This window comes from Amblyomma americanum, chromosome 10, assembly GCF_052857255.1.
Source record: "Amblyomma americanum isolate KBUSLIRL-KWMA chromosome 10, ASM5285725v1, whole genome shotgun sequence".
In the NCBI taxonomy this organism is placed as follows: Eukaryota; Metazoa; Arthropoda; class Arachnida; order Ixodida; family Ixodidae; genus Amblyomma; species Amblyomma americanum.
In genome coordinates this window covers 17,725,469-17,752,877 of record NC_135506.1, presented here as the reverse complement: position 1 = coordinate 17,752,877, position 27,409 = coordinate 17,725,469, and the positions used below count along the sequence as shown (strand labels likewise).

Here is a 27,409-nt window from a genome sequence, read left to right as displayed (position 1 = left end):
CGAACCAGGAAAAAAACCACGTTCGCTGTTTATTTTGGCAGTTCTTGTACTTCGTGGCGGTCACGTCTGCCTGCCGCCTATAGGCAGCATAACAACTTTGACCCGATGATCCACGAAAATCATAGCTTCTACTGTACTTCACTTGCAACGTTGCACTTCGAGCGCTCTACTTAGACTGAACTGCTACCGTGTTTGTTGCATGTCAGGCGTTTCCCGACTTGCGCAGAGAAGCTCAGATCTCTAGCACAGAGAAAACATACTGGGGTACCCAACTTATTCAACACCCCTTGTACGTGCACACCACTGATGGCATCCGGAAAAGGGAGACATTTCGCGCGCACATCTACAGACAAATGCAGGGACGATCCGCTAGTGAGCATGAGGTGTTGGATCGGTGGATACTTTCGCTGAGGCTCATGTTTAGCCACGAGGAATATTATGCCTGCTTGCTATGTCTCACTGACAAAAACAACCCTAAACTAAAGCAGCAAGACATCAGTCGACCTAGTGAACGTAGTTGGTCATTACAGACATTGCGGAGATAGTGTAAGCACATGACTATACTTAGACTGGCACCACGCAGTCGGCAGTGCCATCATGCCCATGCGCTTGGTTCGGCCTGATATGCGGCAGGGTGTCGTCAGGCATAAAAGCGAATCAACCTGATTAATATGTGGTTCACATGAACGGCTGAGCAATAACTAGAGTGTATTACAGGTAGAACCATTATGAAGGTGATAACTGTGAGCTTAACCCTGTCAGACCTGAAGTGCTATACCGAAGTTTGTTTTCGCAACAAGCCTGAAAATTACATGATCTAATCTAGGCCCTTTGGTTCCTCTGTCCTGCACTTAAAAATTTAATGAAACGCATTTGAGCTCCGCACTAGGAGGGATTAATTCGTCTTGATCGGCCAAAGGGAAACCGAGAGCCTTCGTGCTGATTCTGGCTGCACAAAAGAGTTCCAGATCGGCGCCTTTTCTTTCGCATGGAATTTTGACTTGAGCCTCTGAGCTCGTCTCTTCGCTCCGTCTCTATAGTTCTTGCTCAGCTCGCTGGTAGCGCCTTGCGCTGGAGAAAGCAAATGAATAATAAAAAGAAAGAGGAAGAAAATGCGCACAACATGACAAAGCAAATGAAAAAGTGGTAGGGTTTTAACATAGTTAAATCCAGTAGATGTGTGAAAGCATGTGTTCATTCTTCTCCTCATCTTTCTGACATTTGAATGTGGACGCAACCGTTTTCCTCGCTATTCTGTTCACACCCTCTGACCATTCGGCGGCAGCTTGGCGCAACGCCATCCTCTCATTGGCTACAGCTGGCGCGACGCTCCTCCGAACATACCTGCGCTTACCCGTGTTACTCCGAGGCTTCACACAAGATTCTCGGTTGGCTTCGAACCCGTCAAATATTGCTTTTGCACTAAAGGTCCACCCGCCATTATAAAATGTACTACACTGTCCTTTCCAAAAGTTTTCAGTCTATTGGGTTTGCAGCTGGGCCGTGCATTGGCAATCTAGTGGCATCCTTGCACTCCAAAGCAGTGAAGGGGCAAGGAGGAAAGCTCTTCTCATCATCTTAGATTCGGGGCGCTAGGCGTGCGATGCGAGCTGCACCGCAAGACCCGAGAACCCAACTGGTTGTTGACTGGGAACTTATGCCGGGGACCATTGGTTGCAAATGATCTGTGCCATTACGTGACCTGTATACTTACCAGATGACAACTAGACGGTGTCAAATTCGCTGACTTTATGCGCTCGTGCCAGAGAGAGAGGATGGGTACTGTCGGAAGGGACAGTGGAAGGAGGAACAGTGCTATTTGCACAATGCGTTCTTTGGACTTCGTCTCGTAGAAAAAGTCTTGCTGAGAGGGGAGGGGGGCTGGCCCTGCCGTACATATAAATGCGCTCCTGGATGGCGTTCCTAGCAGTGTCTTACGTGCACGGTGTATGTACTACCAGCAACAAATTAAAGGCCAACGACGCAAATGAAATGCTGAAAACAAAAACAAACATATTAGTTCCTGGTGAGGATGCACAAGCGATGTCGATTAACAATTCTAAATGACGGCCTTGGCGCCTTCGAAGTGACATTAACCTGCCTGAGCATTATTGAGCTACCCCCACATAACGTATTGTCATTCTGCGGTGCGTGCCTCATTTGTTGCTGAAAGCATTAAAAGGAGTAGAAGACAGATATTCAAACAAGTAATAGCATACAATGGGCGACTGTACTTGTAAGTATTTAAGTTCTGCGGAAAAATGATACGTTATCAACCGAGACGACGCTAATGGGGAAGCGATATGCAGGAATAATAGCACATATAAATGGTTCGGAAACAAGAACATCTTGGGAGGGATTTATTCCTGCCTAAAAATAGAACGCCGCGGCAGAAGTGTGTTTGCACGCTGTGGCTGTAAGCGAGCGTGTGCGAGCAACTGGCTGAAACAATGTTCCCTACCAATGCAGTTAACACAAAATGAAATATTTACTTATAACAGGGTGCTGTATTTAAGAAAAACATGATGACTGGTTGTAAGTAGACGTAGTGGTAAGTAGACATACGTGATAACTGGCGGAATTAGTAAATAACCCCTACACTGCTTTGAGTGTTACTATACTTGGCTGCACATGTTAATCCAGAGAAGTGTGTCATCCGTGCGTTGTAAAGTTGAAAGCCTGTTTTCACATATATGGATAAGATTGCTCATTCGCTCAGGGAACAGTGAAAACCAGCAAAATACTCTCCTACGTCGACGCGGAAACATATATTGCACGACAAAGGCGTACACAAAGTCGTATAAAACAAAAAAAAAGAAAAAAAAGAGCAGTTAACAGTCAGTTCACACAGCACTCACCTCGGACCAACCCGAGGTTTTTCGAAGTCTTTTTTTTTCTTCTTTCTTTTGGGAAGACATGCTGCGCACATCACTCGGTGATTTGTTCGGATGCATAATGAAGTACATGGTCTTTGATACTGAAGGAGTAGTTGTCCATTGCAGTGAAGTGGGCGCTGCACAGTTGGTTTTTGTCATAGTACGACCTAGGCGTGCTGAGTTAGATTGTTGGCCAAGAAACGCCTCATCACCTCGTCCGTGGCTCGCGTCTGGTCGAAGCCAGGGTAGTGCCCCGCGTTCGCGACCATGACGAAGGAGAAGTTCCCCGCCGTCGTCACGTAGCCCGAGACGCCTTCTTCGTGGGATCCAGCGTACAGAGGAAACCGCCGACCATGCCTGAACTGTTCGGCGCGGCTCCATTCCACGCTTCGCAAAAAAGACTCGACCTGTGGCGCCGAGAAGATGGGGTCCAGCTGTCCCGCGTAGGCGAGGAACCTGTAGTTGTCCATGAGCGTGGCCACCATGTCCGTGATGTTCCGGAAGTAGTCGCCCATGAGCTGTTGATTGATGAGGGGATCTCTCGAGAACTGCGCGCTGTGGCCAACGTGGACAGCCTCCTTGAACTCTTCGCTGGCCACGTAGTTCCTGTAGGCGGCGAACTCGGCCGGCTCGACGCTCTGAAGCGCGTTGCCGTCGTAGGTGTAGCCAGTCAGCCGCTGGAACATGGTGGGAGGAGCGCCCGCCGTGGCGACGAACGCGGTCTTGAAGAGTAGCTGCGCGGCCTGGTCTGTGCGATTTTCGGCCACCATCTGTTTGATCTGCTCCATGCGCCGGCTGTAGGCTTGCCAGCCCTGGAAGTCCAGCAGGCTGAACTGCCGGTAGTACTCGGCTAGGTCGAGCATGTCGGCTACAGGACCCAGGAAACCGACGCCACTGATGATGCCTTTCAGTTTTACTGGGAGGTCCTGATTCGTGTGCAGCCGCGTTGCCAAGGCCACGGCGGCTCTTGCTGAAAAGGAAAAAAAAGTGGTGTCAAGTAGAGATACTTTACGGTTTCGAACGGTTGGCAGCTGGCATGAAGAGAGTGGCCGTTCACACCTGTCGTTAATCCTGAAGTACCATACGCGGTTCCATAAGCTGCGTGCGAGCGCCCATATTTGTGGGCCTCGCACGTTTTGCAGGTCGTCAAATGTATGCTGTATCTACAACTGCTGTTTTTCCTGCTACGAGTCGCTTCCAACTTGTCCTTGCTCCAATTCCGTGCGGTGTGAAAGTTCCTCTCTCTGTTGAACGAACTAGCTAAAACCGCCTATTTTGCATTGTTTCTTGACCTTTGGTATCCAGCGTAGACGCAACTTTGTGTGGAACACAGTTGCACCTCTAACAACAGCAAGTAGTGTGGCTGCACTCAAGGCAGACTTAAGACTTGAAGGTTGTTCTGTTGAAATATGTCTCATGGTAACATAATTATTAAGAACCGTGGTTCAGAAGTGTTAACTGCAACATGTTTAGTACAAATTAGGACAGTGATAATGCAAGGTTGTCTAGGGTGGTTCGTGAATGATAGGGTTCATCAAAGTGTCCGTACAATGAAGTTGCATTCCACGGTTGTCTGAACCCTCAGCATCGCTTTACCTACCTCCGTATGACTCCCCGGCAACGTAGAACTCGCGTCCTTTGTACTGTGGGAAGAGCTGGAGGAATTGTGCCAGGAACCGGTGGATGTCCCGGGCTACCTCTTCGAGGTTCGTGGGGTAACCTTTGAGGCTGGCCGTTCGGCTGAAACCGGCTCCCACGGGCTGGTCCAAGTAAATCACGTTGACGTAATCGCGTAAGGTGTACTCCCTTGGATGCAGCTTTCCCTGGGCGTCAAGGGCCAAGGGCCCGTTCTCGAGGAACTGGCCGAACAGGGAAGAGCTGCCGGGACCTCCTTGCAGCCACAGTAGTAGAGGTGCATTCATGTGGTCGTGCTGGAATAGGAAATCATTGAGGAAGAACAGTTGCTTTTGAACGCTGGTAGAATGATGACACAACACATGATGCTCAGCAGAGCCCGTGACGGTTGTCTTTTAGGCTGCCGACACCGGCGCTCGCGCGCATGGCGTGCTTTGGTAGCCCTCATTAAGCTTTATCGTATCGTACACACTGAAGCATGGCTGAATGGGGGACCTGTTGCTAATGCGTGTTATAAAGGATTACTACCAACTCGAGTCCTGAGCTATTCTTTGTTGTGTGTGCATCGTTTCTGGCTGGTAGCAACCTTTCTGAACGTACACACCCTGTACTAGCTGTGTGTAGACAACCAGAAATAGATAGTATTAAAAGTTTAAACCGGATTCTCAATGGTCTTTGTATGATTGTTGGTGGCCAGGCGCCTTCGATACTCTAAATTTAGGTGATACAGAAAGTAGACTTCTCGCCTTCTAAAATTGCTTTGAGACTGACTGTGACCTGGACTCCAGATGGTGATAGCAGAAGCTGGCAAGTATTGTGGGGACTGTGCGCATGCCGGCGTGAATCTGCCAGGTCACTGATCAGTGCCAAAAATTACCATTTCAATTAATATCTAAGCGTAGCAACGATAGAGCATTTGCCGGCAGAACATTTTCAAGGCTAATCCCACCAGTAGCTAAGAACCTCAATCTCTGAAGATAACTTTTGTTTTTGCGGTTGATATATTCAGTTCGGTTGATGATGATACATATCCGACTTGCAGGAACACGGGGATCTAACACAGCCGAGTTGGTGTGACCTTGCAATGAATTAGTTCAACGATTTTATAACACGTGTGAACGTGGCGGGAAATTTTAAATGGTATTCGCGACTACTTGTACCCGCTCTCACCTTGGCCTCCACGTGCAGGAAGAAAAGGTGGCTCTCGAGGGTGTCGTTGACCGTCACGAGACCGGCGTGTGCTTCCGCACCCGTGTCCGGGGCAAAGAATATGGGTACTGCGCTGAGCCGCCGTGCCTCCTTCGTCTCCTTCGGTTGCACGTGGGGGCTGAGGTAGAGGACGTCTTCTTCGTCACCTCTGTCACCTCGCCTGGGATTCAGTGTCGACGGCAGAGGGGACGTTATTTCCCAAGCATCAGCCGGTGTGAAGGGTTAGTCGGAATGACATACGTACGCGCAAGAAAAATGTCATTAGTACTAGGTGAGCTTCTTTTAAAAACTAAAACATAACTGTAAGTTTAGGAATTGCCTAAACGCCCGCCAGCCTGGTCCTTCCTCGACAGCTAGCGCTATGGTATATGACATTTTCTTTTTTTTTTGGTATCCAAAGATTGCACTTTTTATACCTGCCTCGTGTCTGATTATTTATTTTAAATTCTTTTAAGCGTGGTGTTCCATAGGCGGTGCGGGCAGGGCATAGTTTTATCTTTGCTGATTACCATCTGACGAAAGTAACAGGTGACCTGTTGCTTTGTGTGAATGGAGCAAACCAGCCGGGAGTGTTTTTTGCAACCATTTTTTCGTTAACTATTTTTTTGATAGCTTCCGATGGTTACTGCCACTGCTGTCGTCACAGATGACAGCCAGTAAGCAACCCTTATCGCCAGCTGCAGCGCCGAATAAAGTGCAAATAAACAATGGAAAATGGAGAAAAGAACCAATCGATTTGAAAGGAGGGCGATGAACGAAAAAAGAAAATATCTGCCTTTTCGCCACACGTAAGGAGTGACAGCAGTAGCTAAATGACTTATTGAGTGTGTGGGTCTTCACACATAAACGCTCTCTCTCTAACACACGTACAATGCACACATACACTCACCCATAGACACTCGCTCACACACACAGACACAGGAACACACAAAAACACACGTACAACACACAACACACACACAGACACTCACTCACACACAAAGGCGCACGCACGCACGCACACACGCACGCACGCACGCACGCACTCACTCACTCACTCACTCACTCACTCACTCACTCACTCACTCACTCACTCACTCACTCACTCACTCACTCACTCACTCACTCACTCACTCACTCACTCACTCACTCACTCACTCACTCACTCACACGCACACGCGGATTCACTCACTCTCACTTTAATGATATATCTGATAACCTTACATCATAAATCGTCGCGTAATTCGTATGTGGGCAGCTATAACATTTTTCTGACACCGTTTGTTTAAGCACTTCTGTCGAGGGCCGTCGGCCGTACCCCTTGAATATACAGTACGCCCCGCGATGCCGTAATGGCAACGCTTCCTACCGAACTAACCTGAAGAACAATGAAGGCGATTAGCTTTATGGAATGTGATCTACTGACACCTGCACTTAGCTTTGAGAATGCCTGCTGTTGGTATCGTCATGGTGCAGTTTGTAGGTACAGGGAATTAGGACGTCCCCTGCCGCATACAGGTTGGAGATACATAAGCTCCTGGCAACTCTCAGAACTTCGCCGGTAGCCTCGAGGTGAGGCCCGTATTTACAAGTAAAACGAGCCTATTATGGGTGACGTTGGCAGACAATGTGACGTCAAAATGCTCCAACTGAGGCCGCTGCGCGCGCTTACTCCCAATTTTTCACATTCTCTTTCGACCTCCCTGAGTATTCCTGCGCTTGACTTCTTCACTCCTGACATCGTTACCCTCTGCTTTAACCCTGCGCTCTAAACACGAATGCGTCTATATGAGAGTAAAAAGGGAGTTGGAGATCTGTCGTATAGCGCACTACCTTTTATGAAAGGAGGTATGCTAGAGGACAGCTTACTCTTTTTTTTACTCCTTTGTGTTGAGAGTGTGCCTCTGCCATGCCTAGTTTTACTGAGGAGGTTTAATATTATACATAATCCGTTTGGGTGCAGCTGGACGGCGCCTATAATAGCTATCTCTTCGATCCCGGCCGCGGTGGTCGAATTTCTATGAAGGCGAAATTCTAGTGGCCCGCGTGCTGTGCGATGTCAGTGCACATCAAAGAACCCCAGGAGGTCGAAATTTCCGAAGCCCTTCACTACGGCGTCCCTCATAGCCTGAGTCGCTTTGGGACGTTAAACGCTCATAAAGCATAAACCATATAGCAAGTGAAAGAGAAATAAAGAAGAAAAAAATGCAGCATTGGCCGTCCTTCCAAACCGGAGACCGGGTCAACGAACGGATCTCGAACGGATATGGGATGTATAAGTACTGACTCCTAGCGGCAATTGTTTGTTTTCTTACTTATCCCGGCTCACGTTTGAGGATGAGGAGAAAAAACCTTTTTTCGATTAATTCTACATTGCTGGGTAGATGTTCGCCATCCGATTCGAGCGGTGACCTTAGTCCAGGACTCCGTCGGTTGTAGGCGCGCAGATGCGACGAGTATAACAGTAAACTTTTAACTCGCATTCAAGATGATCGATTTTTTTCTTCTGCGTTAAACTTAGAATAAAAATGGGTCACGAAAAGAAAAATCGCTTACAAAATCAAGGTGTATACTTGCCAGTCATACTTGGTGGCTAATCTTGTTGAACATTCTTGAAAAAAAAAAATTTGAATGTTGGAAAACTGTAATGTATGACATAGAAACATTGAAGGCCAATATTCCATTCTTCCGATGTGTACAATTTTTTTTCATTTTATAGTGTTTCCATCGCTCGAATCGAGCAGCTAGACTGCCGTAGAAAACGAATGAGGTAAGCCTTTGACTATAGCAAGGACGTTAATTGTAAAAAAATTCAAGCCTTCCGACGGGAGATCTGCGGATACATTGATTGCTATAGAGAAATCTCATAATATATAAAAGAGTTGAGCTCATGAATTCTTTCGCGTTCAAAAATGCTTTTGTCCAGAATTGTTGGTTATGTGGCAAAATGCTGATTGCGTGTTTCGTCACAGCGCTTATAATAATACCGCAATTAAGTTTTCACTTGATCGATGGAAGCCCGTCATATATGCATCTAATATGATTCAGCACCGTTACAATTGTCCCGTACAATATGCCTGCCGCGAAAACGTGACTCACAAGACAGATATGCATCGCCGGATGAATGCAAAGACACGATCTGTGTTCACGGCAACGTGAGCCTCCGAGCCAGCTCACGTAACATGCCGGCGCACGCATGCGCTCTATTCGTGCCTGCACTCTTCTCTCCGCATTTACAATCGTCTCCCTCTCCCCCACAACCACGTGCTTGACGGGTGCAGAGTACACAAACGTATACACAAGGCAAAGCATTAGGCCAAGGCGCCAGCCTGTAGGAATGGGACCGCGTGATGTGTTCGCATTCGCACGGTGTCGTGTGCACGGGGGAGGGGACGAGGGGTGACTGCGATGCTTTCCCTTTGTCAATTTCGAACGACAATGGTATGCTGGCTTATGAGTAGGGGCTGAACACTCCAGTTTTTATTCGAAAATTTGGCGCACTTTTTTCGTTGCTAATTTTAGAACACCACTTTCGTCTTTTTTTTTCGGCGAATACTGTTTTCTACAAACGAATTCTCGGTTTTTATTGGTGCAATATATGTTGTCCCTGTGTGGTCAGAAGTGACGTACAGTTTACATTAACTTTTTTTTTTGTTAAACCAGCCGCTCTTGTAGTAGTATGCACCACATAAATGGCAGTCTGAAGGCCTGTCTTTTTTAAAGAAAATTGCACAATCGAAACAAAATTAAAAATGCCGAAGTTAAATGATTGGGCCGTGAGCTAAAATGTAAGTGGAAGTTTTGTTCTAAAAAATTGAGTGTCACATTCTGGTTGCACTCTGCTGTGAACGAAAAGACCTCGCACCCTATGATCCGTGTGTTGGCGCAGCGACGGAACTACTTCTTAACCATCGTGGAAGCCTGAAAACGACACGTTCGGGCTGTTTATACATGGTTTCGCATTGACGGTTGCTTGTAACGGTTCTAAAAGACTTCAGTGGCCGTACATGCAGTGGAAAAACATAATTAACGAAGTGACGGCCTCAAGTCGGTGACAATTATCAGCAAACGGCACTACTCTAGCCAGTAGCGCTTAGCTAAGTGGTCTTCCTATCTCTGAGTTACCACGTTCCTGGTTCCGGCAATTTCTTAATTTTCGGCTGTGACCGACTGTAACTGCTACTTAATGGCCAGTTAGTTGCGGCATGTATGCCAGAAATGCTGACCTTCTTCGGTTAAAACCGAATGTCAAGAAATGATTTCGGTAAATTCGGTTTAAAGGAAAAATCCAACCCCTACTTATGACCTAGCGAGATAGCGAAGCGTGGTTCGATAGCGCGTAGTTTTGAGAATTTACTGCTGGTCGTGGTATCGACGGAGTTTCCAATTTGTTCAATAGCAATTGTGCTGACGCACTGCTACTGTCGAATGCAGCTAAATCTTCGGAGAAGCTCCGCCCACGTCCATGATCGCCACGCATTGCTGCTCCGTTATGCCCAAACAGTCCGTTGTTATGGGTCTCGTTTCGAGCCAAACAAAACGCATATCACGAAATTGAATTTGATTCGTTGTGTGTCCTGATGAATAGGACGAGAACCCGAAATGTCGATTCTGCTAGCTACTCTTATTGTCTAGCTGATTAATAGAACGCACTGCGGACAATGTGGTCCTGTTGCGAGCTGTAGGTTTTCTAATTCGTACTCTACTACAGTCTATAGCTGACATTACATTATGCTCACTCACCGCTGTCGCTGAGTGCCTGCGACGTATTTGACATCAAAACAGCGCTGCTACATAGCGTGAAGGAAGGACAAGTGCTACTAACAACTGAAAGTTTATTCGAAAAGATATGGATAATATACACTCTCAATCCAGGAGCGCATGCGCTTCCCCTAAAAAGTATACAGGATGTGTTACTGATAGGAATACATGTACATAATTTCACAGTCATGTATAAGAACAGAGGGAGTGTCAAAAGAAAGGAATAACGCCGACCAAAAAGGTTGTTGTTAAAAGATGTTAATGACGCTTCGGTTTTCGTACTGAAGCCTTGTACACTGAGCTGAAAGCCCAGAGGATGAAGCTTAAGTGCGTCGCAGTAATCGCTCTAGGCATGTTGTGTACGTAGGCGGGAGATTTGGAGCCTTGTCTGTAGTCTGGACTCCAGATATCGGCGTGACAGCCAATTATTTTCTCTTACTATAATCGCTGCTTGTTCCCAGACGATACTGTGTGTCTTTGCTTCCACCTGTTCCGAAAATGCTTTCGAAGCAATATTTTTCTGAGGCCGGAGCCCTCCACTACGGCACTTCTCTCTTCCTTTCTTCTTTCACTCCCTCCCTTATCCCTTCCCATACGGCGCGGTTCAGGTGTCCAACGATATATGAAACATACTGCGCCATTTCCTTTCCCCAAAAACCAATTATTATTATTATTATTAAGCAATATTTTTCTTGTTTGTCACGTCATTCTTGTGTTCCCTCAAACGTCTTTCGAAGTTTCCGCTCTCGCCAATGAAACTGTAGTCGCAGTCAGCGCGGAAATGTTTTTAGACTACGCCAGGAAATTTTTCTTTCTTGAGTTTTTTCCTTTACGGCCACCAGCTCGTGCCTCATCTTGCACGCTGGAGCGTGAGCGACATGCACGCCGTAAGTGCGCAGAACACGAGCCAGAGACTCGCTCACGCCTGGCACGTATGGGATGGCAGCTCGTGCTCGGCACGGGGGACCAACCTGTGGCGATGGGCGTAATGACCGTTGTAGAGCGGAATCCACGAAATGTTAATGTAACCGCACTCACTAGGTTCTCGGCGCACTTAGCGTAGGTCAGAAGCTCGATGATCAGGCTTTTAGCAAATATTTTTGGCACGTCTAGCGAGGGAGGTCTCGACAGAACGTTTGTGACACGCCGGATGAACAGAACTGAAATGTAGATATCGACTTGTGTGCGGTTCTGTCCTGTAAACCTTGAACGAAAGGCGGTCGCCGCGTCGCTCAACTAACGTGTCCAGGAAAGGAAGACGGCCACCAACCTCCTGCTCCACAGTGAATTGGGCGGATTCTTCCATGCTATTTATCTGTTCCGTGAAAACAGCCAGGGCGTTCTTCTTGATTATGCAGAAGCAATCGTCGATGTATCGTAGTAATACCTTTGGGAAAGAAGACAGTGAGCATCCTTCTAATGCTTGTATGGTAAGGTTAGCGATTGTCACAGAGGTAGATGCACCTAATGGCAGTGCCACGAACCTGTTTGAAGACTTTGCTTTGAAAGATAGTGTTCTCTGAGCACAACCGCAACAACTTCAGAAGATCCGATGGCTCGATAGGGTTTCTCTCACACACTCCGTCGTCATGTTGCAACGCTGACCGGCACATCTCCACAGCCAGATCCACGGGAACACTGGTAAACAGTGACTTGACATCGAAGCATACCATGATTTCGCCATCGTCCACCGTGACGTCACGCACCTTTTCAATAAAATCCACCGTGTTTCGTATGAAGGTCGAGCCCTTGCCAACGAATGGTGCAAAACCTTGTGCAAGTAACCCGACAGGCAGTATAAGGGCGACCGTGTAAAATGCACTATCGGTCGCATCGGGACGTTTTCCTTATGAATTTTTGGGAGACTATATAATGCAAGCGCTGAGCCATTGTGCTATTCCTTTCTTCTTACATATGAATTTAGTACCCGACCAGACGAGATTTCGTCAAACCTTACATTTCATTTGAACAGAGGGAGTGCTGAGGCTTGTGTCGCAGTTCTTGTGAATTTCCTATACCTCGCATACTTCTCTTCTCGACTGATCTTATGCCTGAAGAGAATTTTAATCCTGCAAAGAAAAAAGGTGTGCATGTTTCTTTTTCGAGGAACTGGACTTAGGAATCCCTGTAATGTAAAGCCAGGTTGGAAGAAGGAGCAATTTTTAATTGCGTGCTGTACTGGCGTAGTCGCGTGTTTAGCATTTCCCGTTCTGCCCTGTATAGTTCTTGCCGCAAGTAAAAGCGATGCCACAGGCCGCACCCTTAGTGCATGGTGCAAACTGCGGCTCATGTTTTACTTGCTACATTTATTTAATTTTCAATTTTTTTCTAAAGCTTTTCTGTCAACGATAACACATTTTTTTTCTAGTATACAGTCGTGCCCCGTTAATGCGACCCCCGTTAATATGGACGACTCAAATTACGAACATTTTTTCTGGGGACAAAACTTGTTTTAATGCATTTACGCCTCGTTAACATGAAAACTCGCTGTCCGGACAAGGGACAGGATAAAAATATACGGAACCCATTGGGACTCATGTGCTTTTGTCCTCTTAATATGGACAGCAATGAGAACAAAATCCCGAGCGCCTTTGCTAGATGTTCCGCCCTTTTTATTTTGAGTGCAGAACACCAGCGAAAGCCAGTGCGAAAGTGCAAATGCCGGAGTAATGGCCTTTTCACCTGTATGTGGTTTCATGCTTTACAGTAGCAAGGTGCTCAGTCGATGCACCTTACCATCTACGGCATTTCATGATTGGCTGCGTAAAATTTTTTTTGTACGCTACTTTCAAAACCACATTCAGCAGCTGTCAGCCAAGTGACTACATAGCTCTTGAGATGCTAATAGTCATAGTAGGAGATGCTTCATCCCACCAAGAGGTACCATCACGCGTCTCATGGACCACTAGGCGCTCCAAACGTTCTAAAATCTGCTGCACATGATTGTAAAGATAATGGCGGCCCGAATAATGCACCTGGATTTTTCAAGATTGCCCAGTTTCCACTTCATAGCCCGCAACTATCCAAAGAAGGAGTTCGTAATCACAAAGCGTTTTTATGTTCAGAAGTTTTTTCTTCATAATTCGTTATTACGGACGACTCGATTTACGGATATTTTTGTTCGGGAATCAAAGCGCCTATATTAACGAGGGACGACTGTATTAGGAGCCGAAAACAAAACCTCTGCCTAAAGTGTGCTGCCTACTTGCCTTAACTGGTGGGACAATTGATGAATGTACGGTTCTTCGCATACTTCCTTTTCTCCCCACTCGAAGGTCCCGGTGGTTCAAACTTACAAAATGACTTAATTTTTTTTAGGATTTTATTTCAAGAGTGTATTATAACATCATGCGGGAAACCCGCTGATCTTAGCCCCTTGACCTGCTGTTTGATTAATTCCGCAACATACCCACGTGAGAGGCCTGCGCGTTGCCCATAAGGACAGAACGACATCTCTATGCACTCTCCTTCAGCACCTGTTTAACGTATTGTAGGCGGACCCTTAACCACCTGACTCTCATGACCCCAGACATGGACATGGGTAGTTTAAAAGAATTTCTCTCTCGCTACTCCTTCCCAATCCTTCTTTATTCTCTTCTAACCGCCCCCCCCCCCCCCCTTATCCTTCCCTGCTATCATTTCCAGAGAGAGAACTTGGCAGTGGTTTAGCTCTGGTTAAACCTAGAGTGACGCGATAGCTACAGCTGGCCGAGTGGAACTTGCTCATTTGAGTTGTAAAGTCAGTCTTTCGCCGCTCCGTTTCGCTGGGCGTTCCTTCTTCATCATCGTCCCACTTGACACGGCGCATGCGCACAGCTGTGGCAGCTCGGCTTCGCCGGAAGCTGCTCCGCACCACGTGGCTGGTCACGTGAGCAACCAGGTGATGAATGACGTGATCAGCCACGGCGCCGCGCCGCCGGCAGCTGCTCCGCACTACGTGACCAAGCACGTGACAGCGTGGCGGCGCTGCCACGCTGAAGGCTCAAAATGCTACCGTTATGTAGCTATCGCTACAAAACTATTATTACGAATGAATTCGGGGCACGCCTTTGGGTCCCCGCACGACCCCACTGCACTCATGTGTTTATGTTCCTAAGGTCCATAACACTGGCTGTCCGACAGGTGGCGATGGTCTGCAGGGCCGGGTCCTCCGAGCGCAGCAAGGTCTCCCACTCCTCCCAGGTCTTCGGGTTCTCTAGGACCCGCGGGGAAGAGTCCGCCGTCCACAGGGAGAGTTTGTGTAGGGAAGAGGCGAAGGGTTCTGGGCATAGGGTGCGGGCAGGAGTGGGGAAGGAGGGATGATAGTGAGATAGGGTAAAGATAGAGTTTTTCTGTAGACTGTGTCAGAGTGTTGCGTGTTTGTTATCTAGGCAGGGGTGGGGGCTCAGACTACCGGAGACCCTTCGGTGTCCCCGCAGCGGGGCACACGCACCTTACCTTTTCACACAACATTACAGCCTCTTTCCAGTATTGTCCGGGCTGTCGACTCGGAGCTCTTCCCTGTGTTGCTTTGATGAATTGTCTTCATCATCATTGCCATAAAAAATTGTCTCTCCGTGGTTTTTTTTTCGAGACTCTGTGCCTGTTGAATACAGCAGCCTTCCTTCAATTACGTGCATATGAGATAACTGTTGCCCTCCTTTGACAGCATTGTATTCCCCTTTTCTCGTTATCAGCAGTAATAGGTGATCAGAATTCACAGGAACCCCTAATTACATTGTGTGTTGGCATTGCGATAGCATTCGAGGCTGTTGATGCATTTATATCGAGTTTTGTGTTATTCGCGAGTGGTGCTGTTTGCGGACCCCTGCACGTTCGTCTGCACACAACCGTACATCCCCTTGGTTCATCTATCAGGTTGTTAGAAGTTTACGCGAAGGTGCCTCGAGGTGGCGACACGGACGCATATACGTACAGAGTCGATCACACTTCTCTAGAGTGCTCGAGAGGTGCCATTTGGGGGGAAATAAAGCGGAATTCTAAAGCAGGTATTGACTTTTACTGAGTTGCGCTGGAGAGCAGCAGAATAGACACGTGAACCGCACAGCGCCTTACCGCTAGCAAAGCAGCTGCGAAGAGATTTCACCTCATTTGCTCCGCAGCACACCGCCTGAGCGCTCTAGACAAGTGTGATCGACTCTGTACGTCACTACCGGTCTGGTGGCGTCATTTTCCTTCATCTAGTCAATAAGTTTTATGCCCGTAGACAGAATTTTTTTCTCATGAGGCTTCTAATGCTACTGCATTAAAACAACAAACTTATAATAGAGGGAGGTATGATGTAAAATTGATAATGTCCACGTGCAATTTGAGCACGTTGTGCAAAAAACAAATTTGATATGCGTTTTTCATGCAATATCCGATATATGTCAACACCCAAGCGCGCACAACCCGTAAGCATGCATCGCGGCGCGAGCATTACGTGGGCGCTCGATTCCAGTTCTGTCAATTCATCGACTTGAATAAAACACAGGAAAGCCTATTAGTCCGTGCAAGAAATACTAAAAAATATAAAATTTTGTTTGAGAACTTTTGACATGAATTATCCCCTTTTGCTTATGAGATCAGAGTGCATACCTGCTATTCGAAAATCGCGAGAACTGACATTGCGCGCACACGCGAGAAAGAGGTGCCGTAGCGGAGGGCTTCGGAATAATTTCGACCGACTGGGGATCTTTTACGTGCACTGACATCGCACAGCGCTAAGGCGCCCGTGTGCTGTGCGATGTCAATGCGCGGTAAAGATGCCGAGGTGGTCGAAACTATTCCGGAGCCCTCCACTACGGCACCTCTTTCTCCCTTTCTTCTCTTAGTCCCTCCTTCATCCCTTCCATTGCGGCGCGGTTCGGGTTTCCGCCGATATGCGAGACAGATAGTGTGCCATTGCCTTTCCTCAAAGACCAATTTTCAATTTTCACAAGCGGGCCACGCGTAGGCGCATGCCATTAGTACACATTCACAGTCACTACTGCTCTGGCAGCTTTGCTTTCGTTAGAATTCGTTTAGAGGACACGTTGCACAATTTTGGAAGTCAGTCTTCGGCCTTGATCCCAAAGCCTCTGTCAAAGGGCAATGGCTTGCATAGATGTGTGCAGCTCTGCTGCTAGCTGAGTTAGCGCCTAAGTAGGCCACATTCGCAGCCCTACGTAATGGCATGTCCGTATATTCATCGCTTGGCATCGGAATCACAGAGGGTGATTGCGCATTTGGGTGTGCTTTAGAATGGTTCGCGACTGCGTATGTCCAGTCAACCCTTTACTGTAACTATCGAGACAATAGATGATGTGGTTGACATGATTACACATAGCGCTGGTCAGTGATAGTGAGTATCGGAACGAGGGCAATGGTCATTCATATAAGGGAACGATGGTTAGAATGGTATGTTTGGTATGTGGAGTTTAACGCCCCGAAGCGAAACGTGGGCACCGTAGGACAACAATGATAGAAGCAGTAGTGCAGAGCAATCTGGCATCTCGCCGGTGGCGAAAAAGGATGTAAAGAAATACTTACAAGCAATGCAAAGGTGGAAAGCAGCTGGTGAGGATAAGGTAACAGTAGATCTGTTACCAGATCAGGACGGTGGGGAGATTGTGCTAGAAAAGCTTTCCACTCTGTACACCCAATGTCTCATGACCTCGACCATACCAAAATCTTGGAAGAACGACAGTTTTGTCTAAATCCTAAGAAAGGGAATGTCAGCGAGTTGAAAAATTACAGACCCGATCGGCTTAATGTCAATTTCTTGCAAGGTATTCACTAAGGTAATCGCCAATAGAATCAGGAGAACCTTAAACTTGGACCAACCAAAGCACCAGGAAAGCTTCTGTAAAGGGTATTCGACAGCGGATCACAATAATTATCAGGTGATAGAAAAATCCACCGAATATAACCAAGCCGACCTTTAGGCTTCATTGATTACGAGAAAGCATTTCACTCAGTCAAAAGCCCAGCAGTCATGCAGGCACTACGAATCAGGGTGTAGAGGAGCCGTATGTCAACATACTGGAAGATATCTATAGCGGATGCACAGATACCATAGTCGTCCTAAAGTCAGCAATAAAATTCCAACAAAGAAGGGTGTCAAGCAAGAAAACACAACCTCGCCATTGCTATTCACTGCCTGTTTACGGGGTATTCCGTGGCCTGAATTGAGAACAGTTGTGGATAAGAGCTAATTGAGAATACCTAAATAATCTGCGATTCGTTGATGAAATTGCCTTGTTAATAACTCAGGGGACACACTGCAAAGCATGATCAATGACTTAGGATGACAAAGCTGGACGGCAGGATTAAAAATTAATTTGCAGAAAACTAAAGTAATTTTCAACAGTCTCTGGAGGGAAACAATGGTTTACAATCGGTAGCCATGCGCTGGAAGTAGTTGGAAATACATCTACTTAGTGCGGGTGCTAAGCTCAGATCCGGATCATGAGACTGAAATAACTAGAACTATAAGAATGGGGTGGGGCGCATTTGGCAGGTACTCTCAGATTATGAATGGCAGTTTACCAGTATCCATCAAGAGAAAAGTAAGAACAGCTGCTCTTACCTGTGCCCAGCAGTGCTTAAAGCCAGGGGGGTCTCGGGGGTGGGGGGGTGGGGGGCCCTCGGGGGGCCTCGGGGAGTATCGGACTCCACCACTAATCTGAGACCCCCCTTTCTAAAAGGTATGGACTGCATGAACACAAATCAAGAAAGCATTTCTTATTCTTGTTGTCAGTGATGGTCGAAACATTTCACCTTTGTCGTTTCGAACATTTCACTGTGATTTTTAGTAAGAATCATTAACATGTTTTCTAAGAACCGAGACAGAGAAAAATACTAAGTTGGCAGCACTGCAGAAAGAGTGGAAGAAATAATGAAACCTGTACCCTCACACCACGAGTCAGTTCAGAGCTGGCCGCTCAGCTCCAAAGTTACACCACAAGGAGCGCACTGGCAGAGCTTGGGGATCGTTCGTTTGAGGCATGTGACATGAGCTGAGAAGACAAAGTCCTTTAAAAATAGTTTCTCACTTTCGTATAAAACGATGGGTAAAAAAGGCCGCCAGCCACTTTCTCTCCTTTCCTCTATATTTCCCTCTCCACCTGTGCTCGAATCCCTAGAGGTTCCCCTGCGATGGATCCAGACTTTGAGCACTGGTACCCACTAATGGGCAGAAACGTGGAGGCTAACGAAAAGGGTTCAACTTGAACTCAGGGCAGCAAAGCGAGCCATGGAGAGGAAAACGGTAGACATGACGTTAAGGGACAGGAAGAGAGCAGAATGGATCAGGAAACAAACGCGAGTTAATGACACCTTAGCCGAAATAAAGAACAAATTGGCATGAACAGGGCGTGGTCGTGCGAATGCAAGATAACCGCTGGTCCTTAAGGGTAACGGAGTGGATTCCAAGAGAAGGCAAGCGTAGAAGGGGGTGGCAGAAGGTTAGGTGGGCGGATGAGACCTTATAAGAAGCTTGCAGGGCTAAGCACAGGGTTAATTGGAGAAATAGAGGAAGGAACCTTGTCCTGCAGTGGACGTATTCAGGATGATGAGGATGATCACATCGCACAACATACGGGCGTTTTACCATTTCGCCTCGATCGAATTACTCTCACCACGGCTTAATCGGGTTAACCGCGGGGTCATAAAAATGGGCAGGTGCCATTGGCTGGAGGACCTTTGAGGGACATCTGCCGCTTCGTTCTTGAATTGTATCCGACTTTTTTTCTTTTTACAGCACAGATCCCGCAGGACCATCTTGAAGTGTCTCCTCGTCCCAGCCTACTATGGCCTCATGGTACAGCGTTGATGGGCAGCACTCCCTTTGGTCATGAACTAGGTTAACTCGGCAGTTAACAGGCATGACATACTACGACGCCAACGCCTTTTATCCCGGAGGAAATTCCGCATTGAGTGCTCGCTGTTAAAGCTCTCTTGAGGGAAGCAGTAACAGAGCGAACGTGTAAGAAAGAAGAAATGTCACTGCCAGCAGCGCCCAGAAACACACGCGCCAGCGGTACGGCGTGCATGTGTTTCCTGCGTCGGCACGCACTTCTCTCTTACTATCCCGCCTATTTGGTTTCACCTCCCTCCCTTTCGCCGTCTCTTTTATTACACCAGATGCTGCATCTCATACCTAACAATTGTGGACAAAAACATTTTTGAACGGAAAGAGTTTATGAAAGGAACTGTTTCATATTGTGCAAAATTTCACTATAGCAATCGATATGTTTGAAGATCTCCCGTTCTATTCTATTAACGCTTTTGCCATCGTCAAAAACGTTCCCCTTTGATTTTCTATGGCAGTCTTAACTGCTCCAGCCGAGCGATGGAAAGACCCTAAAAGAAATATTTTGCTACACATCGGAATAATGGACCATTGCCTTCAATACTTCAACAGTACCTTATAATTTTGTAATATTCAAAATTTTTGTTCCAGAATGTCGGACATGTCCTTCGTTTGTAGTTTATATGAACAAACCAGCACCTCTACTACTACTACTACTACTACTACTACTACTACTACTACTACTACTACTACTACTACTACTACTACTACTTCTGCTACTACTACTACTACACTGTGCATAGCGCAGAGCAGCAGGTATGAGAGGGAGCAAGCACTCACCGGTGTCTGGGCACAGCGAAGGCCCCAATGAGCGCCAGGCATACGACCAGCAGCAGGGCGACGAGTAGGATGAGCACACACCGTCGGCCCTTCATTGTGGACACGAGAAGGCCGATCGTTTCGTCCACACGCACCCGCCACTGGAGCCAGCGCTCCGACCACCGCTGTTGGGGCTGCTGCTCTTGCTGCTGGGCCTCCTTCAGATACGTGCCGGCATGCGCCTGGCCGGCCTCTGCGACGGCGGCGGGCGACGCCAACATGCCTGCGCAGCAGTCGCCGGGGGCGCGGCTCGCTGATAGGCCCCTCTCCTCACGGGGGGCTCGGCTGCGCTAACGGCGTTGCGCAAGGCGCGTGCACGACGACTCGCCTATCTGCTGCCGATGAGAAGCGGCCTGACCATGCGAAGCTGCAGGGGTACGCCGTCAGACACTGCTTGGCGGCGTCAGGTGCACGTCTTAGAGATATCGATATACCGTGATTGTTTGTAAGCAAGCTTACATTGACCTCCTCCGGACGGCGCCCGAAACACTGGCTTGTGGGCTGTAGCCATCTGTTGTTAGAGAGTTGGTTAGTTTGCGGGCTGTGATCACGGAACGTTACTGTTCATCTTCTGAAACCCATGCAGTCTTGAATCCGTATACGTTCAAGGCACCCTTATTCAGCGCATGGTGCAAAGCCCTGCTCTACAGCGCCATATTTCATGGAGCCTCTGGGTCACTGCACCTCCTCAGCTACTCCGCGCATACCGGGAAGCACTTGGCAGAAACGTTGCACCTATGCCGATTTCGTAACATTTGACGTAAGCACATTTTCGCCTCTTCACCTCTGTACTGTACTCGTCTTGCGGGGGCCTGCAACGCGCTTCCGAGACATATGGCGCCCGCAGTTATCGGCGCGCACTATTGGAGCAAGTTTTCTAGCTGCAGCTGCCACCAATAACTGCCGTCGTGTCTTGCCTTGCAGGGCATTTTCCGCTATTGAGAAACATTTTGCCAGGAGAGAGGGAGGGGGCACTTCGGTAGCGAGAGCACGGAAGAAAAGTAGTAAGGAGAACTTTAGGACAAAAGCGAAGCGTATTTCATAAATAGAGTTGCAAATGGGCCTATAGAGCGCAAACTCTCGACGGATATTTATTCTACGAGAATTCATTTGATATAAGCTTTAAAAATATGAATAGAAAGACAGCACATAAAAAAATGGTGGTGGTCTAGCTCTGGTTAAACCTGAAGTGACGCGATAGCTACAGCTGGCTGAGTGGAACTTGGTCACGTGACCAACCACGTGATCAGCCACGGCGCCGCGCCGCCGGCAGCTGCTCCGTACCACGTGACCAACAACGTGACAGCGTGGCGGTGCAGCCGCAAGGTGGCGCGTCGCCACGCTGAAGGCTCGAAATGCTACCGTAATGTAGCTATCGCTGCAAAAACGCTGCCTTCCCAAGAAAGTGACAAACCTAGACTTTCTGCGCATGCCCAACAACCATGCAGAGAGGAAAAGAAGCTGATTCAAGCACCCTGATGTTTCATTTTCTTCATGTTTCGAGCAAGTCACATAAAATCAGTTCCCTGCGCAGTAAAAACCAGTTATAGTTTTCGCCCTGTCTGTCTGTGTGGTTAGGAAGTCAATTATTTCGCAGGTCTTATTGATTCATTTTTTCCTTATCCGAGGATGTCTCCAAGCCTCTGTGGAGTGTGACCACATTATATTCGAATGTTATTATGTAACTCAGAAAATATGACGTCTCTATTAATTCGTACGTCGAACTTACAAAATAGCCGCCGCGGTGGCTGAGTGGTTATGGCACTCGGCTGACGGCCCAAAAGACGCGGGTTCGATCCCGGCCGCGGCGGTAGAATTTCGATGGAGGCAAAATTCTTGAGTCCCGTGTGCTGTGCGATGTCAGTGCACGTAAAAGAACCCCAGGTGGTCGAAATTTCCGGAGCCCTTCACTACGGCGTCCCTCATAGCCTGAGCCGCTTTGGGACGTTAAATCCCCCATAAACCATAAAAAAACTTACAAAATCCCCGGGAAAAAGCTTGAGACGGCAGTTCTGGTAAGGCTCCGTGCTTTGCCCCTCCGTGCTTTGCATTGCATCTAAGGCAGTGCAAGCAGGATCCCATGCAGTTTTTGGTGTGAGGTTAAATTTGCTTTGAAGTTGCAACTCGTTTGTTGTCTGTGAGACACGATGCCTCCAGGCTTCCAATTTCAATCTAGTCTGTTCATTAATGCAACTGGACCGCAGTGGTGGTCAAGTGGTTGAGCATCCGCCTCGCATGCGGGAGGTGCGGGGTTCGATCTCCAGTGCCGCCGGGTACCCACCGGTGATGCAATGGGTACAAGCTTTCCCCTGGCCTAGTGCTGGGCTTAACCTGGGGTGGAATGCTTGGGAAATAGCCCTTTGACCCTACTTTGGGTAGAAGAAAAAAACCTTTTGCTATGGCTCTCTTTTGCCACAGATGTCCTTGCGCCATAAAAATCGATCATCATCATCATCATTAATGCAACTGATCGTCAGCCTCTTGAAAACACCTATCTTTCCTGCCCCTCCGCTGGGTCACAAGTTCGGAGATCGTGGACAATATCGAAATTGACGGACCTCACAATAATGGTCATTTTCATGGTTTTAAATCGGCTAAGGTGAATCGCATAACAAAAGTAGCGTCATAAACACAACTATATAGGTACCTGTTGAAGAGTTCACTTCGAAAAATTTGGTAGCGGACTCGTGCACATCTGCACCTCAAAGCGGCTGCTCTTGGTTTGTGTGTCGCTGTAAAATGTTGTCAGTTTCGAAAAGCACAAGTTGTTCTGAACAACAGAAGCGCTTCCTCCCCCACCCCACCACCCACCTCGCCCCTCCCCTGTTCTAAAAAAAAAAAAAACTGTTCCAGCCATACTGCATCAGGAGCGCTCCACTAAGTCATTTCTCAAGCGCACTTGCACCTTTTGGCAGTTATAATCCATTATCTGGTAGTCTTGCACCTTAAGAAAAAAAACTGCCTATATGGTGGAAAGCAAATAGTAATCAGCGGAACCTGACATGTCATTATCATTGGTTTGATGTTTTTTAAAAGATGTAGAATGCCACTTTTTCGTTCATATTTGGTTTCATAGTGAACAAGTACGCTGCTATATAAATTTTTAAACGTCATAACTAGCGGGGCGAATATTTCTGATTGGGTAGTTTAGCAGCTTGAAGACATTATTAGTGAGAACAGCGTTAAATATGCGAGGCCCCAAAAAGAGTCACAATCACAGGGGCTGTGGTCTATCGTATACGATTATGGTGTGCGTCTCTTTTTTTCTGATTTGCATTGTTCCAGTTGACTGTGCTACATAATTACTTCCGCGATGACACGCACTGGAAAAGGAATCCGCCTCGTATTTTGGTGGCGCAGGGTTTGAACACCACTAACGTCGGGCATTCACCGATTTTGTAATAGGTACAAGCTTTCCTTGGCTTGGTGGTGCTCGATGTTTCTGAGGCGAAATGCTGGAGAAAATGTTCCTGTCACCCAACCTCTTGCAGGCCAAAAACTCGTTAGCCGCGGCGCTGTCTGGCCAAGGTGGCATTAAAAGTAAGTCATCATCATTAAACGTCATAACTTCCGATGTGTTGAAAATTAGAGGTTAATTTGAATCCTGCTTGTTGAACACTGATTGTATCGTTCACCAGAGCCCAGCAAATTGAGTGATGCCCATAGAAATTTGAGTGCCACGGCTAGGCTTAAAGCGAACCTTCGCTGTCCTACATGCATATCAGCTCCTGCGCCGCGGTGCCCTTGCACAGAGTGTCATCACACTCGGGCAGCACGAGCGTTCGTGTACAGAAAGCCGGAACCACCGAGATGAGAACGTCAGCATGGCCACCTTATCTTTCGTTTTGTGTGCACAGAGCGCAGGTTGCTTTGCCTATTGAAGCACGGCCAGTCTAACAACCCGGACACGACCTCGTGGTGCAATGCACTAGAAGTCACCTCTGCGATAGATAGAAGAAGTAACCCTATAGTTGGCTAATAATAGCTTAGAAAGGTAGTCAGGACAAAAAAAAAAGACAACACACAAATCGGTAGGTTGAATATTTGGAGCGTTGTCCGAAGGAACCGCCAGCAATTGTTGCTGCAGGAAACAAAGTCCGGGTCATTTGAGGGGACACAATGTGTTTGAAGTGACTGCCTTTCTTTAGTGTTGGATTGAGCCGGCGTGTGTTTATAAGGGAAACTATTTCTGCATAAAATACCGATACCGCTTATTTCACGAAAAAGAAAAACATAATAAGGAAAGGAACGTCGCAAAGTTAACAGGAAGATAACCACGGTTTACTGCTCTGCGTAGGTGCATCAAAGAAACCTGAGCATTTCGGCCCGTGGGCTGCACATGACTCCATTGCAGAGCAACGCAGACTGAGGTCTCATGGAAGAAAAGGCTGAAGTGAGCTGAACAACATCTGCGGATTTGCAAAACTCATTCCATGTCATATAAAAGTAGATCACTGACCGGTGTATCGGCTTTTCGGCTTTGCATAGCCGGATACCCGGTCTGATATAAGAATGTGCAATGAACACAGAGTGCGCTTTTAATTATCACTCATTCGATGAAGTTATGGTTTGTTGAAAACGCCGACGAGGTCCTCATAAGGATGCAAAACTAGCATATTGTCGAAAGAGAATCGGCTACACAGTTATAGGTGTTTTACATAAACTCTGCACAAATCCAACCAAAAACTTTAATTTGAAACCCAACGTCTCGAAGCCAGCTCGGCTCCTTTATCAGGGGTGACCGAGGACAGTAACTAGCGTCCTAAAGACGCTATAGCTACTGCCACCAATTACCCCTGATTGTTGGTTAGAGATGGGCAGAGTTTATTATAAGTCTTGAAACCCAACCATACAGGCAAATCTGTCAAAATATTTAGTTTACAGTTACAGGTGGCTTCCAGTGTTAGTCTATCAGCACGTTTGTTAGCCGACTGGGTGTGTCTGTGAAGCTAAATGTTGCGCTACATCAGTGTACTGTGAAAGAATGGTCCAGTGAAAACCTAAGGCGCCTAAAAGGCCCAGGAGTTTATTATGCTGCCACTGAAATGACGCGCAAATGAAATTACGTCCTGGTGCACTAGGCAAATACACAGTTTGGTGTGAATGGCCTGCAATATGCCCGTTTTCTTCAAGGCTCCGTGTGTGCGTGTGGTTTCTGTGAGTGGAGTGACGTACTTTCTTTTTCTGCCCAGAGCCCAGCACTAGAGGTTATCTGTCACGAAACGGCGATATCTGCGAAATGCGAGAGGCTCGCCGCGGAGTGCTGATGTCTTTCCTAGCAGCCACCCTGTACGAGACCCTGTCTTTCCTTTGCACCGAGTGAAGAGCGATTAGATGGACTGCGTTCGTGAACAGAGGGACGCTATTATCACTACGCGTTTTGGCCTTGATTCGGGACACGTATCACCGGCATTTAGCCCTTCGCATCTTATCAGCTTGGTAAATACGCATCGCTACTTGTTTGTTGACATGGGACATGAATATTCTTCCCGCCTTTCCTGTTTTTGATGTTTTGCCGGCCCGAAAGATGCGGGTTCGATCCCGGCCGTGGGGGCCGAATTTCGATGAAGGCGAAGTTATAGAGGCCCGTGTGCTGTGCGATGTCAGTGCACGTAAAAGAACCCCAGGTGGTATAAATTTCCGGAGCCCTTCACTACGGCGTACCTCATAGCCTGAGTCGCTTTGGGACGTTAAACCCCCATAAATCATGTTTTTGATGTTTGGTGAGGAAATAATGGTGGTACTATTTATGGCATTGAACGAATGTGCCGCCAAAAATGCACACACAAATGAAGCATACTGCCACTTCCAGTGAACGGCCGTAGTAGGCGGACCGGAAGAAATCGAAAACCTCGCTGTTTTGAAATTTCCATTCGAGCGTACGGATTTTCAGCCTGGCAAGTATCTCTGACAGTACTGGATAAATATTTTACCTCACCTGGATAAATATTTTACCGCATACTGAAGCATACTTGAAGAAGGACTGCGTTTAACTTTTCGTCTACTCTTTTTTTTGTGCACAATATTTGTGCACAGCGATGCCTAAAGTGTGCAGTCGTGGCGTTTTACGACACCGCTCTCCTGACGCAGTATTTTCGTTGTAACCTGCTCCTGCTATTTGTTTACATGCAGCTTGTGTGGTAGCAGTGCAGCGACGTAAACAAAACATAAATGATGACGAGGATTGAGAGCTCCTTTGAAGACAGAAACTAATAAAAATAACTAATAAAAATGCATTGATGCATGACTGCTGCGCGACTGAGTAGAGTAGGCAGAGAATAGGTATCCATTCACATTGCTGATTCTTGCGAGTTGTTTATCGCGCAAGTGTTTGTGTTAACCTTGCGACTTTGACATGATGATATATTCAACAATGGCGAGCGAAGCTGAGACGGAAAGAGAGTGTGCTGCGCAGTTAGGGATTTAGTATGCTAGCATTTTGCCGTACAGATGTTTCAGCGCCAAGCACACAACCTCCAAACAACATCTTTTGATTCATGATTCCTTAGCGGGTATCCTCTCTAGGCGATGCGGTTGATATCGGGAGTGAAGCTTACATCGCGTGCCTGCCCTTCGTTTTCGGTAGTGTGTATTCACCGTTGCTGGCGAAGCCACGTTCTAATTAAAACGTCAAGCGGGTGGCGAAAAGAAATAACTTGCTCATTGCGTGAAGCTATGTTTGCTGCCTGCCAGTTAGATATCTAGTAACAATTTATAACTGCAATCCACTAAACCTCGCACCATTTCTACCTCGTTATCAATAGCTTGTCATGCATATCTTATTCAGTAGCTCTGAAAGCGAAATCAGCATGAACTTTCCCTTACAGTTGTTTCTCTTAAAGATAACGCCAAATCAGTAAAAAAAATAATGCGCTATCTTTAACGGTAATGCTTAAAGGAGACCTTGAGAAAGGATGACGCGTAACTCAGCCGTGGAAATTACCGACCGATATCGTCTTTCTGCCTTGTGTACTTGAGTATTGTAACGCACCAAAACCTGGTCCAGTGCAATGAACCTAACAAACCTTTAGCACCGATTATTCAACCTGCGTTCTCCGTAAAAAAAAAAATTCAGGAAGTCTACGGCTCTAATAAGTAGCCATATCACCTCTTAAGTTTTTTAATTCAAGTAAACGCGTCTGCCAGCTTTCTTTTCTGCCGAAACATATACGATAGAAAGACAAAGGGGAAGAGCTTCACTGACCTTAGCTCGCAGTGATCTCCTCCGGTGTGAGGAAGAACACCTCTCGGCGATGTAATGCAAGGGCGGAAACCTCTGTTTTCGATGTCACAAGAG

The 27,409-nt window shown here is 47.2% G+C and overlaps 1 protein-coding gene across 1 annotated transcript; it reads right to left on the bottom strand.

Annotated features, from left to right (window-relative positions):
* On the bottom strand, positions 1–27,409 carry LOC144108876 (venom serine carboxypeptidase-like). Its single transcript, XM_077642104.1, has 5 exons — positions 27,317–27,409; positions 20,074–20,479; positions 5,682–5,880; positions 4,477–4,807; positions 1–3,846 (listed from the first exon to the last, which is right to left on the bottom strand). The coding sequence occupies exons 2-5, from the start codon at positions 20,331–20,333 to the stop codon at positions 3,044–3,046; spliced, it is 1,593 nt and encodes a 530-aa protein (XP_077498230.1). The 5' UTR covers positions 20,334–20,479; positions 27,317–27,409; the 3' UTR covers positions 1–3,043.